The sequence below is a fragment of the Nannospalax galili genome, unplaced genomic scaffold (assembly GCF_000622305.1).
Source record: "Nannospalax galili isolate Female #2095 unplaced genomic scaffold, S.galili_v1.0 scaffold2849, whole genome shotgun sequence".
Lineage (NCBI taxonomy): Eukaryota > Metazoa > Chordata > Mammalia > Rodentia > Spalacidae > Nannospalax > Nannospalax galili.
In genome coordinates, this window is record NW_008359233.1 from 152,312 (window position 1) to 170,956 (window position 18,645).

At 40.5% G+C, this 18,645-nt stretch overlaps 1 protein-coding gene across 1 annotated transcript; it reads left to right on the forward strand.

Moving 5' to 3' along the window:
- The first annotated feature begins 1,407 nt into the window (after positions 1-1,407).
- Positions 1,408-17,899, forward strand: LOC103725628 (zinc finger protein 670-like). Its single transcript, XM_029558569.1, has 6 exons — positions 1,408-1,571; positions 14,923-15,049; positions 15,245-15,305; positions 15,933-16,492; positions 16,668-16,927; positions 17,882-17,899. The coding sequence occupies exons 2-6, from the start codon at positions 14,950-14,952 to the stop codon at positions 17,897-17,899; spliced, it is 999 nt and encodes a 332-aa protein (XP_029414429.1). The 5' UTR covers positions 1,408-1,571; positions 14,923-14,949.
- The last annotated feature ends 746 nt before the right edge of the window (positions 17,900-18,645 follow it).

An 18,645-nucleotide genomic window follows, 5' to 3' on the forward strand; every position in this document is an offset into this window, starting at 1 on the left:
TAGTTATAAGGTCTAACTAATTGAAAGAAAACCAAACATAAGAAAACAGATTTGTTTAAACATTCCAAATATAAATAAAATAGCTCATAGAATACAGGTAACTCTAAATACAGGGGGAAACCTAATCAATCTCATTTTTATTTTAATGTTTGTTGCCTTAATCTGTTACTTTTACTCCAGTGGGCCAAGCAATGATCTATGTCATTTTAAGTATAAAAATCCTATTATATGTCACACACAAATGTTTTGTCAGATATAGAGGAGAAAAGAAAAGTAAGATCCAGATCATGTTGGCTAATAATTTTGATGTGATCCAGGAGTTTCTTTCATATTGGTTCTAGTTCTTTCTCCTGAAGACTGCTATCTTGCCTACAAGTGACCCTCATCTACATCAGATTCTAGGAATGAGCCTTCTTAATGATGACCTTGGAATAAATAATATGTGGCTCCTACATGGACAAAACGTGATGCTTGGCCGATGGGGGATGTGGGGGTGGTGGGGGGGGCACCTGTTGAAAAAGTTCCTAGAAAGAACTCCAGCATCCTGAGCTGATTTTCCTGCAAGGCTGACCAACTGGTATACACAACAATGACTGGAGAGTTTGGAATGTTGCAGATCCAGAGCCCATTTACAAATTATCTGGGGACATCTTTTAGTCCATAAATAACCATACCTTGCCTACCTCTCTTTCTGAATTGACATCCCTGTGACTAATAAAATGTATTAACTCAGTATACCACCAGCTCTCACCAATCAAAAGGCTAAGAATGTCATCAGATAGCATCTAATACCTATAGTAGAACCAACCCCTTTGCTGAGCAGCCTGTTGAATGTGTCCACCTATGTATTTGAAAAGTGTCTTGATTTATAACCTTTCTTTGTCCCATTATTATAAAAATGTAATGTAAATATTACCAGGCTGGAACATGGAACTTGGGTTAGCCTGAATCTGTGTTTCCAGGTCATGGTCACTCTTATTTGGCTCCAGAATAAACTATCTCTTACCTCTTTGAGGTGAGTTATGCTTTTGCAAAGACGCCAGTGAGTTTCTCAAGACATCAATACCTGCTCTGATAGGTCAAGCAAGCTCTGCTTGGACGGCAATTTCCCTGGAGTTGGGAAGGGTAGGTCTTGAAGATTTGCTTCTCCTTTAACTTTAGCCCCTCCTGTCACTTAGGCATCTGTGGTCGAACTAGTCAATCAGGGCTTCCGGTGGCGCTGCCCAATCGGCGGGAGGCGGGAGGCGGGGGGCGGGACGCGTGCTCTATGGCTCCAAAGTTCCGGGTTCTATGCTGCGAATTTAACCCCGTGGCTGATCTATCCGCTAGGAGTGCTGCGTGGTAAACGCCCTACGGGGAGCTGAAGAGAGTGGGGGCGCAGCCGGAACCGGCCATGGTGAGCGTGGGGCCGGCTGTGTGCAGACGGGAGTAGCGGCCGCCTGGAGCCGCCAGAGCGGGCTGTGCTGGGTCCTTCCCGGACGACAGCCGGACCGCATCCTGTGAGGTCCCGGCGACCAGGTTCCCGGCGCCGCCGCCTGTGGCGGTTCCTCCTGCAGCTGCTTCTGTGCCAGGTACTGAGCCAGAGGCTCGGCCTGCGGGGGGCAGCTTCAGTGTCGGGACTGTGCAGAGCGTCTGATCGTGCTTTTGTGTTGTGTGGACAAGTGTTAGGGAAGTGAAAGTAGAGTCTGAATTTGTTAGATTTTTGAGGTGCAGAGAAAAAAAGTTTACATACAGGATCAAAGCCCGATCTTTCAGCAGATTCAGCGAGGCGGCACAAGACGAAAGATTGTTCTAGATTTTTGTGGGTGGAAATAGAGAGAGCATACACAGCTGTGGAGTCTGAGTGAAGGTGTCCTTGGGCTCTTTTCCTGGAGCTGCTTGCTTGAGCAGAATGAAGAAGCTGTTTCACCTTGGTGTGGTTAGCTGATAACAGAGAAGCAAGAACAGCGGAGAAACATCTTGGTTCCTAGGAAGCTTAAATTGTCTGGCTTTTCATCAGCTGTGGCACTCTATCAGCAGTCAAGGTTGGGTACAAGGGGGAGGGAAAGGAAGAGGGCTTGCAGCTGTCTAGGAGATAGGGAAGCTGACTAGGGAAGAGGGAGGACGGGGTGTGGAAAGAGCAGCCAGTCCTGGCAGGTTCCATGACCCCTCTGAAGCTCCTCCCTGAGGAACACGTGCAGACACCTTTTCTGTTTCCCCTGGGAAGTTCATCTAATAGGACGTTGGCAGCTCTCTTCATATTCTTGCATCTAATTTAACATTGAATTTTGGGCAAAAAGTTCTTACAAATAAGGCTTTGTTCCAGGAAGGGACCACTGGACCCAGGGCCGGGTAAGGGGAGGAGAAATGTGGACCAGGGCTCGCCAGTTTGCACAGCAGAGGAAGCCCCTCGCAGCCCCCTCGGCTCTGTGCGCCCTCCACTCCGCACTGCGTCCTTCCTTTCCACGTTTGCTTTCTCTCCTGCTGAAGTAAACCTTGACTGCTGCAGCTCCCTGCTGCTCTCTCTGGACAGTTAAGAAGCAGTCTGTGCTGTGACTTGACAGCCCTTAAATTATGGAACCTGAGTCCTGCATGATCTTTGTCCTGTAAATTATGTTGTACTGAATCAGGTGGTGTGAAACTGAAATGTCTGGTGATTCCTTTATTCTGGGGATTACTCAGAGGATTTTTCTGTGACTGGTAAGGACTGGTCTGTGCACTTTCCTTGAACAGGCTACTCTGACTTCCCACTGCTATCCCTTTCATTGGCTCTCTCTCTCTCTCTCTCTCTCTCTCTCTCTCTCTCTCTCTGACTCTGTCTTTCCCTCTGTCTCACTGTGTGTGTGTGTGTGTGTGTGTGTGTGTGTGTGTGTCTCCTATCTGACTTATTCTTACTCTAAATCACACTCTTGAGATTATGGCTTTTTTCCTTAAAAAGTGTAATTATTTATTTTATACATATTTGTGTATATGTATGTGTGTGCACTCAGTGCAGGTGTCCACGGTCATCAGATAATAGAGATCCCCCGGGAGCTGGAATTACACATTGTGAGTGGCTTAATATGACTGGTGAGAATTGAACTCAGGTCATCTGTAAGATCAGTATGCACTTGTCACCACTGAGCCACCTCTCCAGTCCCCTCTCCAGGTTTTAGAGAGAGGCCTTTCCTTCTCCTTAAGGCCCCATCATATTTGATCTCTCCTGTATATTATACCATTTTCTTTTTTGTGTATTTATTTATTGAAATTTTTAAATTTCATACATTTCCTACTCAAATCCAGACCCCCCCTCCATCATCCATGCCTCCCTCTCTTCCCCACTGAACCCTATACATTCTGCCCTTCATGTTAAGTCCTATTCATTTAGGTATTTGTACCCAGATGTCCTTCAGTGTAAATGCATCCACTGGAGTCTAGTCAGCCTATCCAGTGGTAAACGTAAGTCATATTCTTCCATACCCATCAGCAATCAGTCTCAAATAGTTCTCAATCTAGTACTGGCCTGCCACCTATTTTTCACCTCCCCTTTGGGCCCTTGTTTAATTGAGCTGACATGAATCCCGTGCTTGATGCCAACACTGCCATATGCTCATATGAGCAAGCCTCCAGTGGCCTAGAAGTCTCCACCTCCCTGTGTTCATGAACAGGCCCTGGCTCTTACAATCTTTCTGCCTCCTCTTCTGTTATGGTCCCTGAGCTGTGAGCAGATGAGGTTCCATATAGGAGTCCATCCTACACTCCACAGTCTCTTATTCTCCAAAGCTTGGCCAGCTGTGGCCTTTTGTATACATCACACTCTGATGTACAAGGAAGCCTCACTGGTGGGAGTTGAGTGGTGCATTAGCTGTCTCCCTACCCCTTGTTCCGCTATGTTCCATGAGCCTTAGTTGTAGAGATTCAACTGCACATGTGTCACCTAGTACTGGGCATCTTCAGAGATATGTTCTCTGTGCCTGACTAGATGTGCAACTCTGCAGTAGCTTCCATCTGTTCAAAAAGAAAGCACTTTGACGAGTGCTTGTCACTCTAAGGGAGGTCTCTTCTGTCTGGCACTGTGTTTCCTGCCACTCAGCTCCCAGAAATACATATACGTTAATGTTCAGAAACTATGGTCATTTCTCATAGGGTTTCTAAGGCATCACTTTTCCTCTAGGTTTCCTAGCCCCTTAAGATTCACTCATCTCCAATCTTTTTTCTCCCATCCAGCTTTCCTCCTTTCTCCCTCCCTAGTCACAGTGACCCCAGTATCCCCACCCTCCTCCCAATACCTCCTGACTCCTGCCATCTTTACCCTCCTGACTTCCTACCCTCCTCTGCACCATGGTCCCTTGCATGTCCCTACTGCCTCTCTTCCATTGCAATTACTCCTATTTTTTCAACCACCCTCAGGTAACATCTGTTCTCTACTATCCCCCTTTCAGGTTGTTTCTTTTCCTTTACCTCAATGTATCCTTTCCCTTTACCTGGCTCCTGGTGTTACATCAGAATTTAATACTCACATATAAGCGATTGGTGCTACAATCCACAAATAGGGGAGAACAAATGCTTTTCTGCATGTGTGTTACTTCACTTAGAATAACACTCTCTGACTCCATCTATTTACCTGCAAATTTCATAATTTCATCTGTTCTTACTCCTGAGTAGAGCTCCATTGAGTAGATGTACCACATTTTCATTAATGAGTTGTCAGTTGAGGGACATTTAAGTTGTTTCCATTTCTTACCACTTGAGCATCAACAAACATGGATGTACTGGTATCTCTACAGTAGGATGAGTCCTTTGGGTATATGCCAAGGAGTGGTATCACTGAATCATAGGGTAGCATCATTTTTAGTTTTTTGACAGTTCACCACACTGCTTTCCATAGTGGTTGCACGAGTTTGCATTCCCACCAGCAGTGAATGAGTGTTCCTCTTTCTCCATTCTCTCCAACATTTGGCAGCTTTTGTTCTCTTGATCTTTGCCAATCTCATTGGGGCAAGATAGAATGTTAAAGTGGTTTTTATTTGCATTTCTTTAATTACTAAGAATGCTGAGCACTTTTTAAGGTACTTCTTAGCCATTTTTATTTCTTTGTTTTATTTCTTTGTTTGAGAACTCTCTGTTAGGTCTATTACCCATTTTTTTTATTGAGTTGTTTATCTTATTTCTTTCTTTATTGAGTTCTTTGTGTATTCTGGATATTAATCATCTGTCAGATGTATAGCAGGTGAAGTCTTCAATCCATTTGGAGTTGACTTATGCAGGGTGAATGATAAGGTCAAGTTTCAGTCTTCTGCTGGTGGAGATCCAGTTTTGCTAGCACCATTTGTTGAAGATGCTATCTTTCCTCCATTGTGTGTTCTTTGCACCTTTGTCAAATATCAGGTGGCTGAAATTATATGAACTCATATTTCCATCTTTTATTGTGTTCCATTGATCTACATGTCTATTTTTGTACCAGGACCATGCTGGTTTTATGACTATAGTTCTGTAATTTAATTTGAGATCTGGTATGGTGATCCCCCAGCATTGTTCTTTTTGCCCAAGATTGTTTTGACTTCCATGGTCTTTTGTGATTCCATAAAATCTTTTTTTCTTTTTGGTCTTTTTGAGACAGGGTCTCCCTGTAGCTGCAGCTGGCTTGGGACTCACTATGTAGACCAGGCTGGCCTCAAACTCACAGAGATCCACCTGCCTCTGCCTCCCAAGTGTGTACCAGCACACCCGGTGATTACATATAAATTTTAGGATAGTTTTGTCAAACTCTCTGAAGAATGTCATGGGTATTTTGATTGGGATTGCATTGAATCTGTAAATTGCTTTTGGTAAGTTGGTCATTTTCACCCAGGCATAGCGGCACACACCTTTAATCCCAGCACTTGGGAGGCAGAGGCAGTTGGATCTTTGTGAGTTTGAGGCCAGCCTGGTCTACATAGCAAATTCCAGGACAGCTGGGGCTGCAGGGAGACCCTGTCTCAAAAAGGGTCTCATTGTAGAGAAATCTCATTGTAGAGATTTTCATTGTCTTTGGTTAGGTTTATTCCTACTTTTTTTTTTTTTTGAGGCTTTTGAGATTGGGACAGTTTCCTCAAGTGCTTTTTCTGATTGCTTGTTATTGGTGTATAGAAAGGGTACTGTTTTTTGTTAGTTGATTTTGTATCCTGTCACTTTACTGAAAGTATTTATCAATTTTAACAGTTTTCTAGTGGAATTTTTGGGATTTCTTATGTATAATATCATCTGCAAATAGGTATAATTTGCCCTCTTATTTTCCAATTGGTACTCCTTTAATTTCTTTTTCTTGTCTTATTGCTCTTGCAGGAGTATCAAGCACTATATTGAAAAAGAGTGGAGATAGGGATAGCCCTGTCTTATTCCTGATTTTACAGGAATGCTTCCAGTTTTTCTCCATTTAGGATGATGTTGGCTATGGGTTTGTTGTATATAGCTTTAATACTGTTAAGGTAAGTTCCCTCCAACCAATTCCTTCTAGGATTTTTAACATGAATGCATGTTGGATTTTGTCAAATGCCTTTTCTGCATCTATTGAGAGGACCAAGTGGCTTTTGTCTTTAAGTCCGTTTATATGTTTTCTTTCATTTATTGACTTACATACGTTGAACCATCCCTGCATCTCTGGACTAAAGCTGGTTGATCTTTATGATGTGTGTCTGTATGCTGTTTTCAAGTATTTTCTTGAGTATCTTTGCATCTATGTTCATTAAGGATATGGGTCTATAGTTTTCTTTTTTTGTATCTTTACGTGGTTTTGGTATCAGAGTGATACTGGCTTCATAGAAGGGAGTTTGGGAGTTCTCCCTCGTTTGGTCATGTGAGCCTGTGGCAGCGGTACCATCTAGTGTGGGAACCTTGTCATCTCAATGAAACAAGGGCCCAAAGGGAAGGTGAAAAATAATTTTTAGTCAGGAGATTTTGTATTACTGTTTCAATTTGGTTATTTGTTATGGGTCTGTTTTAGGCTATTGATCTCCTCTTGGTTTAACCTTGGTGGTGGCCATGATTTTAGAAATTCATCCATTTCTTTTAGGTTTTCAAATTTAATGGAGTATAGATTTTTAAAGTATTCCCTTACACTGTTTTGGATATTTTTGTTGTCTGTTGTGATGCTTCCCTTTTCTTCTCTGATTTTGTTGATTTGGATTTGCTCTTTCTTTCTTTTAGTTTACTGGGCTAAGGGTCTGTCTATCTTGTTTAATCTTTCAATGAACCACCTCTTAGATTCATTGATTTTTTTTTTGTATTGTTTTCTTTGTTTCTATTTCATTAATTTCTGCTCTGAGTTTTATTTTTCTCCTCATCTACTTGGTGTGGCATTGGTTTGTTCTTACCTTTCCAAAGTCTTAAGTTGTACTGTTGAGTTGTTTACATGTGCTTTCTGAATTTTTTAATGTAGGCACTAAGAACTATAAACTTTGCTCTTAGAACTGTTTTTAGGGTGTCCCAGAGGTTTTGTTCTGTTGTGTTCTCATTTTCATTTTGTTCTGAGAATACTTGTATATCTTTCTTAATTTCTTCTTTGACCCATTCATGATTTGGGAGGGTGTGTTTTATCTCCATGAGTTCGTGTATTTGCTAGAGGTTTTTTTTGTTTTTTTGTTTTTTTGTTTTTTTTTGCTGTTGATTATAAGCTTTATTGCACTGTGGTCTCATAGAAGGCATGGAATTATTTCAATGTTTTTGTATTTATTGAGATCTGTTTCGTGCCCCAGAATATGGTCAATTTTAGAATAACTTGCATGAGCTGCTGAGTAGAAACTGTATTCTTTGGTGGATGGGTGGAATATTCGATATAAATTTGTTAGGTCCATTTCATGTAGTATGTCATTTAATTCAGAAGTCTTTCTGTTTAATCTTTGTCCAGTTGACCTGCCTGTTGAAGACAGTGGGGTATTAAAGTCTCCCACTATCACTGAGTTGGTGTCAATCTCTGTTCTATAGTCCTGGACTACTGATTTTATGGAATTGAGTGCTCCAGAGTATGGTGAATAAATGTTCATGATTGTAATATCTTCTTGGTCAATTGTTCCTTTGACTAGAAAAAAGTAACCCTCCTTATCTCTTCTGATGAGTTTTAATTTTAAGTCTGTTTTGTCAGATACATTTTTAAAATATTTTATGTATTATTTTATGTGTATGAGTGTATTGCCTGCATGTATGTGAGTGCACCCATGTTGTGCAATGCTGTGGAGGTCAGAAGAGGGCTTCGGATTCCCCTGGAACTGGAGTTAAGGACGGTTCATATCTGCTATGTGGGTGCTGGGAATCGAACCCGGGTCCTCTGCAAGAGCAGTCAGTGCTCTTAACCACTGAGCAACACCTGTTTGCTTCTTAGGGCCATTTGCTTGAAATATACTTTTCCATCCTTTCACCCTAGTGACTGAGCAGGTCTGACTGCCTGATTGGGATGCTGGGAAGTTAGATATGAGGGGACCACCTTTTGGGGGACGGGGGTGACTTAGGGGTCTATGGTAGGATGTTTAGTTAATCAGGTTTGGGAAGCTAGTCCTGGGATCTGAGGTGAAGGAATTGGAGCCTGCCTATGAGAGAGGCTGGCAGGGGACAGAGTGGGGGTGGATGAGAGAAATGCAGTAAGGAGGCATTGAGCTGGATCTGATTTACCAGAGTCCTGGCTGAGCAGGTCTGTCTGCTTTATATGGAGGCTGGGAATTTGGTGGTGAGGGGACTGCCTTGGTGAGGACTTAGGGATCTATGTTAGGGTGTTTAGTTAATCTGCTTTGGGAAGCTAGTCCTGTTGTACCATTTTCTATCTAATGTTCTTCCTCAGACCTCTAGATCTGATCATAGTCCCAAAGCCCTTTCTCCTCATGAACCTCATTTCCGAAGGGGATTGTGTCAGCTGTCCTTTTCCTGACTGACCACTGTTGGTTTACCAGCTCTTTACTGTCACATTTAACAGAGGCACAGTGGGGTTTGAGTCCTACAGCAAGAGGATGAATGTGATCATTAAGGGATTTGTGGGTCCCTGAGATATGTTATACTCCTATGGCTAACTCCTCGATAAGGTAGGAGTATAAGATGCCAGTCTATGTTCACCTGCTCCTCTGCCCACATGCACATGATACCCACTGTACCATAAGAATGGTGTCAGGTGAGCAGAGCTCTTAGGTGATATCTTATAACGGGCTTACTAATCATTGACGGAAACTTGGATGTTTGGTGTGATGAAGGTCATGGAGCATGTGTAGGTCAAGTTAGCACATAGAAGAGTGATTTTCCCATAGGAAGTGGGGACCTGGGAAGTTCAGACATGTGACCACATCTAGACAGAAAAGGAGTCATTCTTAAAGGAGTGAGTTGAGATAGGAAAGGAATAAGGGAACCAAAACCACTGCAAAGAAGGGTTCAAGCTATGCATATTGTTTCACAGCCAAGGCTCTTTCATTTTCTCACCACCAGTTGAACACTTCATGATCTGTTAGGACTCTGTCATTTGCTGGAGTGGAAGGGAATTTGAAGGGCTTCAGAAAATGGCATGGTCTTTCCAGGGAATGAGTTCAGCACAAGCAGATTCTCAGAGATGAGGGAATTGAGATTCTGTGCTTGTGCCTGTGTATGTGTTCATCTGAATGCAGGTATGTGTAATGGTCTCCAGGTGGTTTTCAATGCCAGAGGTCGATGTTGATTGTCATTACACACGCACCATGGCCTTCATCACACCAAAATGTCATTTTCCTCATTTTTGCAATTTAGAAATTTTATTTATTACTATTACATACTATCTCTGTATGTCCTGTGTGTAGAGGGGCTCACATTTGCCATGATACCTGTGTGTAGACTGAGGACAACTTTGTAGACTCAGTTCTCTCCTTCCATCTTTATGTGGGTTTTGTGGATTATACTGAATTTTCCAGGCTTGTCAGGCAAGTGGTTTTACCCACTGAGCCATATTGATGCCCCCTCCACCTTCTTTATGGAGACTGGCTCTCTCACTGAACAAGGAGTTCACCAATTTCCTTAGATCAGCAGCCCAGCATGCTCTAGACATCCTGTGGTCTCCACCTCCTCACAATCAGGTCTGGAGGCATGTGTGCTGTGACCAGCTTTTGTTTAGTCCATGGAACCCAGTTGTTTGTCCTTATGATTATGTGATGAGCACTTTACAAGTGAGCCATTTTCTCATCATCAAATTGAGGTTTTATTTAGTGTTTTATCTGGTGTAGTGAAAGTAAACCACCTGTGGTCTTTGTAGTTTGTCTTGGAATTGTGTTCATTAGAGGAAGAGATGTTCCCTTTTGTCTTACTAACAGAAGAGTGAATGTGTCTGATTGATGGGTCCCCATAGAAACAGCCATTTCCTGGTGGCTTGTGGCTTTAATACAAACGGAAGTCAGGCTTATATGGCTGTCATCTGATCAAACTGCTTTCAACTGAACAGTGACGAGATGGAGGAAGCTGAATTTGTGGTTATGTTTGTCCATGAGTGTTTTAAATGAGCAATAAGTATAGCAAGGTAGGGGTTCATTAGACATGGTACTTGGGGATGTTAATTGGGTCCATTAAAAATTCGTTATTTTTATTTTATGTGTCTGAATGTTTGCACGGTATGTATGTAAGTGCACCATGTGTGTACAATGCCCATGGAGGCCAGAAGAGGACATTGGATCCCCTGGAAATGGAGTAGTTGATGGTTGTTAACCACCATGTATATGATGCAAATTGAACCTTGTCGCTCTGAAAGATACCATGTGCTCTTAACCACTGACCCACCTCTCCAGTCCTAGAGTCAATTTTCATAGAATGGCTAGGTAGACATTGACAGTCCAATTAGGATGTAAGAGCAGTCAGATCTGCAGTATTCCGTGAGGGTTCACTTGTTGTCTGAAGAGATCATAGACTCTTGGAGAAGGTTGTCAGATTATGTTTCAGGCAGGATCAGGAATAACAGGATGTCGAATGGTTAAAAGTGACAGAGTAATGGAATTTAGTAGTAATCAGACAGTAAGTTGCCCAGACCCAGTACACAGTCCAGTGATATTGTCAGCATTGTCCTGAGAGCAGGTGGGCAGCCTTTGCAACTGGAGTAAAGATGTGCTTTCTAACTTTTAGGAAAGTTTAATCTCAGTCCAAGAATAATTTGAGGTCTCCCTGAAGTATCAGGGACAGGATGAATTCTCTGAAGTAGGTTGTTGTGTTCTGTAGGACATGGGGGGCACATAAAAGAAATACATATAAATTTTAAATTTATATAATAGATTCCAAAAAGATGAAAGGGTCTTGACTATTCATTAGGGTCTGCAGATTTGTGAAGGTGGATTCCACCTGCTTCTCATTAGAGAATCGATGGAGATCTCCAAGTGGCTCGCAGGATTAGTGCTCATGAACTTTTGTAGGAGGCCAGATGAATCCATGATGTAACCAGATGGGGTGGTCATTAAGGGAATAAGTAAGTGTATTCATGAGACAGGCAGAGGATTGACTTTCTGGGAGAGAAAGAAAACCAAAACATGAAAAAAAGCTACAGAAAGCTTTATTGAAGACAGCAATGGCACCCTTTTGGAAAGGAAGGGATCCCAGAGCTTGGAGCCCACTGACCAGGCACTGGGTCCAGGGTCTTATATAGTCACTGGCTCCTCCCTTCCCCTTCCTCCTTATTGGTCCTGCTTCGATGTCCACCCCCAGTGGGCTCTTCTTTTCTGCTGCTCTCCACCACTGTGTCTTCTGGAAACAAGCTGTTGCCATCTTAAGAAAGCTGCTATGACTTTCCCTATCTGCCCACATCCCTTCTCACTCTCCCTCAATAGAAATGAACCCTGTACCATGATTGTAATTAGAGAGATTTGGACTTGACTTGATAATGCCTGGTCCAAACAGCTTCAAGTGGTCTTTTTTTCTTGTAGGTAACATTTAAGATTGATTTCATCCCCTGAGTTAATGTGAAGAAATGATCCTAAAAAGCTGAAATTGGGCTTGGTCCTGTGCTTATCCTGGGAGTCTTTGTGGGCTTTACACTCTGTCCCAGTGACAGCATTGATGATGAACCTGTAAGGAAAGGGTTTATTTATGGTCAGAGAGAGCTAAAACTGCAGGAGAGGTGAGTGCCTGCTTTAGGAGGTCCAGAGACTGTGTCATCCCAATGGTCTAAATATAATGGATCTTCCTCTGTTCCTCTCATGGCCTGCTTTCTGATTGCTGAGCTGTGTAAACAGCTATGCTTCCGCACCCAGGTGTGCTGTGTCCCTTTTCACTACATAAGACAGAATATATTCTTCATCTGTCACCCTTTTAAGTGTCTGTCACCCTTTTAAGTTTCTTGTCAGGTGTTTGGTCCCAGCAAGGACATAAATACCTACTTCCTGGTATTCTTAATATCCATTTTAATTATGGGCCCTCTAAATGTAATGTTTTTGTTTTCTTGGTTGTACGTTTATCAGTTTTACATAGACAAATAGATGATAGATGATAGATAGATAGATAGATAGATAGATAGATAGATAGATAGATATGGTAAGGGTGTTTTTCAAAGTTACAGCTGTCATTCTGTCAGCCATGGTCCTGTAAATAACCCCTCACCCATTCTTCCGTAAGTAACTACAGTACATTTACCAAACAAGACTTTGGTAGAATCATTTCTTTTGAGTGTCATAGTCTGGTATAAATAGACATGGTACCGTCTGCCCCTGAGAAGGTCTGAGGTTCAAATTAATACAAATTTTGAGTCCTTCCCCCAGGTCAGGGCATGGAGTGTGCAAGATCCATCATAGGTCATCCCAAATATGTATAGTGCTAATGAATAGGCAGATATAGGTGTGACAAACCTCCCAATTATGTGAAAGGAGCTTTTCTCAAAACTCTAAGCCTTGGCATCCCATTTAGAACAGTGGATTTCTGCCTCATGAAAGTGAAACTCAATTTCATTTTGGAGCCACCTATTGGGTGTTTGAATGGAAAGCTGGACTGATCTGGAGGTGATGTTCACAAAGGCAGTAGCTTTGCATTGGTCTTGTGGAGAAGTCTTCTGGGGAAGGCCTGGCCAACTGATTTTTCTCAGATCAGTCTCCTTACCTGGCATACTGCTGCAGTTCATGTCATTTCATTAAGACTGAAGTTGAACATTTTATCTTGTATATGAGTGCTTATCTTAGGAATTAATTTGAAGACGTGTGCATACTATGTCACAGGTCACTAAGAGTCAGGCTACAAATGTTGATGACCTGATTACTTTTTAAGTTTAAAGAATTATTGTGTGTATAATGTGTATGTATATGAGTGCCTGCACGTCACATTTCTCAGTGGAACAATATTTTTCTCTTTTCTCTCTTTTGACCTATTTGCTTGTTCTAGGTATCAAACTCAGTTCTAGTTTTGTGTGACAAATTCTTTATGTACTGAATCAGCTCCTTGGACTCTGTGACCTGATCATAAAGTGTGATGATTAATTTTGGTCCTTTGTCTTTATTTTTTGGAAGTCCTTGAAGTGTATTAGGCAGAACATCACTATATTGTTCTTTGACATTGACACTTGCTGATCCTTGTCAGTTTTTTAAAAAAATATTTTTATTTTTATTTTATGTGTATGCGTGTATTGCCTGCTGGTGGGTAAGTGCACCTGTGTCATGCAATGCCCTCAGAAGACAGAAGAGGCTGTTGGATCCCGTGGAACTGGAGTTAAGGAAAGTTATTAACTGCCATGTGGGTGCTGGGATTTGAACCTGGGTCTTCTGCAAGAGTAGTGTTCTTAACCACTGAGCCATCTCTCCAATCCCCCTAGTCAGTTTTTTATTCAGTACAAAATTTTCTGGTTTGGTAGTTAATGAATTTTCTCTTAATCATATAAAATGAAATAATGAATTTTGGTGACCCTGTTTCCTGTCGTTCCCCATTCCAGTCCTTTTCCCTCCCTCTTTTCTTCCTGAGAAGGACGTTTTCCTGCATTGCATAGGCTGACTTCAAGTCCTGCACTCATGTGAACCTTCTGTCTCATTCTCTGTCACATCCGTGACTATACACATGTCAAGATGACTGACTACATTGAGGGCTTTCTGAAACACGTGTCACCTTTATATTTTATTTGCATTTGACATTACCTAAAAAATTTTAAAGTTTTTTTTAGAATCTTTAAATTCTACTGTGTCATATTTGTTATTTGGTTAACATTGTGCTTGAGGGCCTGAAGAGATGGCTCAGTGGTAAAGAATAATGGCTGCTATTGCAGAGGACCTGGGTTCTATTTCCAAGACGCACTTTGTGGCAAACAATTGTTAGGGAATCCAGTGCCCTCTTCTGACCTCTGAAGGCATTACACAACACATTTGCACTTACATACATGCAGAAATCCACTCATATACATAAAATAAAAATAAGTATAATATTTTTCATTGTGCTTGAATAAACTACTTATAGCAGTGTATACATTATTTCTTCTGAAAGCACACAGAATGGGCTCCTTTCCCCACTTAACAAGTTTTGACAACATGTGTGTCTTTGAGGTCACGGGGAGTGATCCTTTATAGTTGTCTCTGTGGAATTTGAATAGAATAATAGACTTTCAGAATTAGAACCATTCATAATGTGCCATAGAGTTTGTATAAATCATTTGTGCAAGGTGATTTACCATTTATGTTCATGCCCATGCCATCTATACCAAATGTTAAATTTCCTCATGCTGTCTATACTTCAACATTGTGAGCAGGAATTGCTAAGGACATGCAGACTCTTGCATGCTAATTGCCTTCTGTTTTATACATCAGTTGGTCAAACTTTCTTAAGACAGGACGTAGACATTCTATAGAAACAGAATTGGGGCAGAGCAGCAGCACATCCTGTGCCCTGTGCGCAGTAGTGAGAGGAGTGTCCCTCCAGTGCTCTGTCCTTTCAGAAGCACTCAAAACTTGCATTAAAACTTCTGTGTCATGGAACAAAATGTGTGGGAAGCACAGAATTGGTTGAGCATATGATCAACTGAGTTTATGGAATGTTTAGGATTCTGTGACATTTGAGGATGTTGTCATGAACTTCACTCAGGAAGAATGGGCTTTGCTGAACCCTTCTCAGAAGACTCTCTACATTGATGTGATGCTGGAAACCTGCAGGAACCTCACTTTTATAGGTAAGAATATCATCCTCTCTTCCCTTAGGTTGCTAAGGAACAAGCATTTCTTGGAGGTGATGCTCTTCTCTGCTTTGGAATATTGAAAGGGAAGAATGTGGTGTATAAATCAGGCATGGTTCATAGAGGCTAAAGCTACAAAGTAAGTTTTCGGTAATTTCTAATTCATCAAAATTCTCGTTGACTCCATTTTAGGAAACAATTGTGAAGATGAGAGTATTAAAGACCATTGTAAAAGTTCTGGAAAAAATCTAAGGTAACTTGAAAATATTAGAAGGAAAGTTTCTTTGAAGAAATTTTGAAAGATTTCACTTTATATTATTATTTTCTTGCACTCGTGCATGTGCACGCGCGCGTGCATGTGTGTGTGTCTTTCAAACCTGTGTGCAGTGTTCAAGGAGGTCTGAAGAAGTTGTGCTAATGGAGCTGGAATTATAAGAGGTTGTAGGCTACCTCTCTTGGGTGCTGGCAACCAAACTCTGGTTCTCTGGAAGAGCAGCAACTGTGCTTAACTGCTGAGCCTGCTCTCCAGCCTCCCACTAATGGTATTTTTATGGGAGCATTTATGAATAAACAAACAGTAAGCACAACTTTTTTTTTAATCCTTAGAAAATGTAACATATACATCAATTTAAGAATCCTATTCAGTGTTTGCAGGGCATGTCACATGCAGACAGTATTAGGATCTCATGTTAAGAAATGTCATTCTTTTTATCATGGCCCTGTGGGAATTACATTGTAGAATTATCAATCGACTTACTTTCCAACCATTCAGCTATGGCAGAAGACATACTTTACCTAATTTTTGGAAGAGTATGTGACCTACAGTTTGTAATAAATAGCAGTAAACCAACATTTACTAATATAATTGTCATTTTCACAGAAGTTTCATGTTCAAGACATGCTGTGAGCATAAAGAAGATCTTCAAGATGGAGAGACTTTGACTTGGCTAGCAAATGCCAATATGATCCTGAAAGTGTACAGTGACCTAACACCATGTGAAAGCAATGTGTATGGGAAGGTTTCCATGTGTCATCCACCCTTTAATAACCATCCTACCTCTTACTCTCAGTATAAATCTCATGAGCATGAGGAGTATGGAAACAAGCTGCAGAACTCTAATTCTCTCACAAGCTGTCAAAGACATATGAGAACTCACACTGTGAATGGACCTCTGGAATATAAGACATGTTTCAATCTTTTTGATCTCCAAAGTTTGATGGAAGACCAGGAAACACACAGTGCAAAAACAGTCCACCAATTCGAAGAATATAGAAAGGCCTCTGCTTGTGAGAGTTCACTTTACACATCTGGAGGAACTCAAACTGTCAGAAAGCATTATCAGTGTAATATATGTGGGAAACAGCTGAGTTCTTCCATTTCTCTTCGAGGACATGAAAGAATTCATAGTGGTGAAAAACCCTATGTATGTAAACAGTGTGGTAAGGTCTTTACATTTTCTACAAGCTTACAGTTACATGAAAGAATGCATACTGGAGAAAAACCGTATGAATGTAAACAATGTGGTAAAGCCTTTAGATGTAATAGTCATCTTAAAAGACATGAAAAAACACATACTAGAGAAAAACCCTATTCATGTAAACAATGTGTTAAAAGGTTTAGAAATCACAGTCCTCAAAGCCATGAAAAAATGCATACTGAAGAGAAAACCTATACATGTAAAGAATGTGGTAAAGTCTTTACACGACACAAGTACCTTCGGATACACGAAAAAGTTCATAATAGAGAAAAACCATATGAATGTAAAGAATGTGGTAAAGCCTTTAAATATAATGGGTCTCTTCGATTACATGAAAAACTTCATTCTGGAGAAAAAACATATGCATGTGAACAATGTGGTAAAGCCTTTAGAGGTAGTAAGTATCTTCGAAGACATGAAAAAACACACACTGGAGAGAAATCCTATGCATGTAAAAAATGTGGTAAAGCCTTTAGCTGTTACAGGTATCTTCAGTTACATGAAAGAAGACATACTGGAGAGAAACCGTATGATTGTGAACAATGTGATAAAACTTTTATATATAATAGTGATCTTAAAAAACATGAGAAAATACATATTGGAGGGACTCTATATGAATGTAAACAATGTGGTAAAACCTTTATATATAATACAAGTCTTAAAAGACACAGGCGCCAAGGATCCAAGTGCAACCAATTATGACTAGTAACAATCAGATACATACAGATTAGAGATCCATGTGCCAACATCTCAGTGTTAGTAGCAAAAACAATGAGTCTTTCTGCAAGGAACAATATATTCTAAAATGAAATGGAGATCTTTTTTAAAGGTTAAAAACCCATTCAATTTTATGTCTTACAGGGCTTATACTGAGTTCAATATTGTATAATTGTATTAATTCAACTGTGAACTTAGAAACTTGCAGCCACTTGTGAAAGAGATCTACTCATGCTCTGGAGTGTGTTACTGAATATGTTAAAGCTGTAATGAAGTGCTTCTAATCATGTAATTTAAAAAAAATTTTTTTTAAAGACATGAAAAAACGCATACTAGAGAAAAACCCTATTCATGTAAACAATGTGGTGAAGCCTTTAGAAAACACAGTCATCTTCAAAGCCATGAAAAATGCATACTGGAGAGAAAACTTATACATGTAAAGAATGTGATAAAGCCTTTACACGACACAAGTACCTTCAGGTATATGAAAAAATTCATAATGTAGAACCATATGAATGTAAGCAATGTGGTAAAGCCTTTATATGTAATAAGTATCTTGAATGTCATGAAAAACACACACTGGAGAGAAACCGTATGCATGTAAACAATGTGGTAAAACCTTTTGCTGTTGCAGATGTCTTCAGTCACATGAAAGAAGACATACTGGAGAAAAACCTTATGAATGTAAACAATGTGGTAAAGCCTTTAGAAGTCACAGTTATCTTCAGTTACATGAAAAAAAATTCATACTGGAGAAAAACCTTATGAATGTAAGCAATATGGTAAAGCCTTTAGACAGTCCAGTCACATTTATGTACATGGAAAAGTTCACACTGGAGAATAACCATATGAATAAACAATGTGGAAAAACCTTTAGATATCACAGTTATTTTCAGTTACATGAAAAAAATTCCATACTGGAGAAAAACCCTATGAATGTAAACAATGTGGTAAAGACATCAGATATTACAGTAATGTTCAAAGACATGAGAAGTTTGTAACAAAACCCTGTGAATAGAAGTGTGGAAAAGCCTTTAGACATCACAGTCTTCTTTACATGAGAGAATTCATATTTTAGCAAACTTACAAATGCAAACAGGGTGGTAAAACCCTTAGATGTCATAGTTACCTTCCTTTATGTGTAAATTCATGTTAGACCAAAACACAATGAATGAAAGCAATATAAATCCTAAATATGGTACATTTATCTTAAATTACATGAAAAAATTCATACTGGAATCCTTTACATTTCATAGTTCCTCACAATTACAAGAGGAAATTAATTGTGGCAAAGAACGCTGTGAATGTGAACAATGCCTATAGTTGTCAATTTCTTATATGGCATGGCAGAGTAGTTTCACACCACAGTGTTCTTTCAATGTCAAATAACCCATTGGA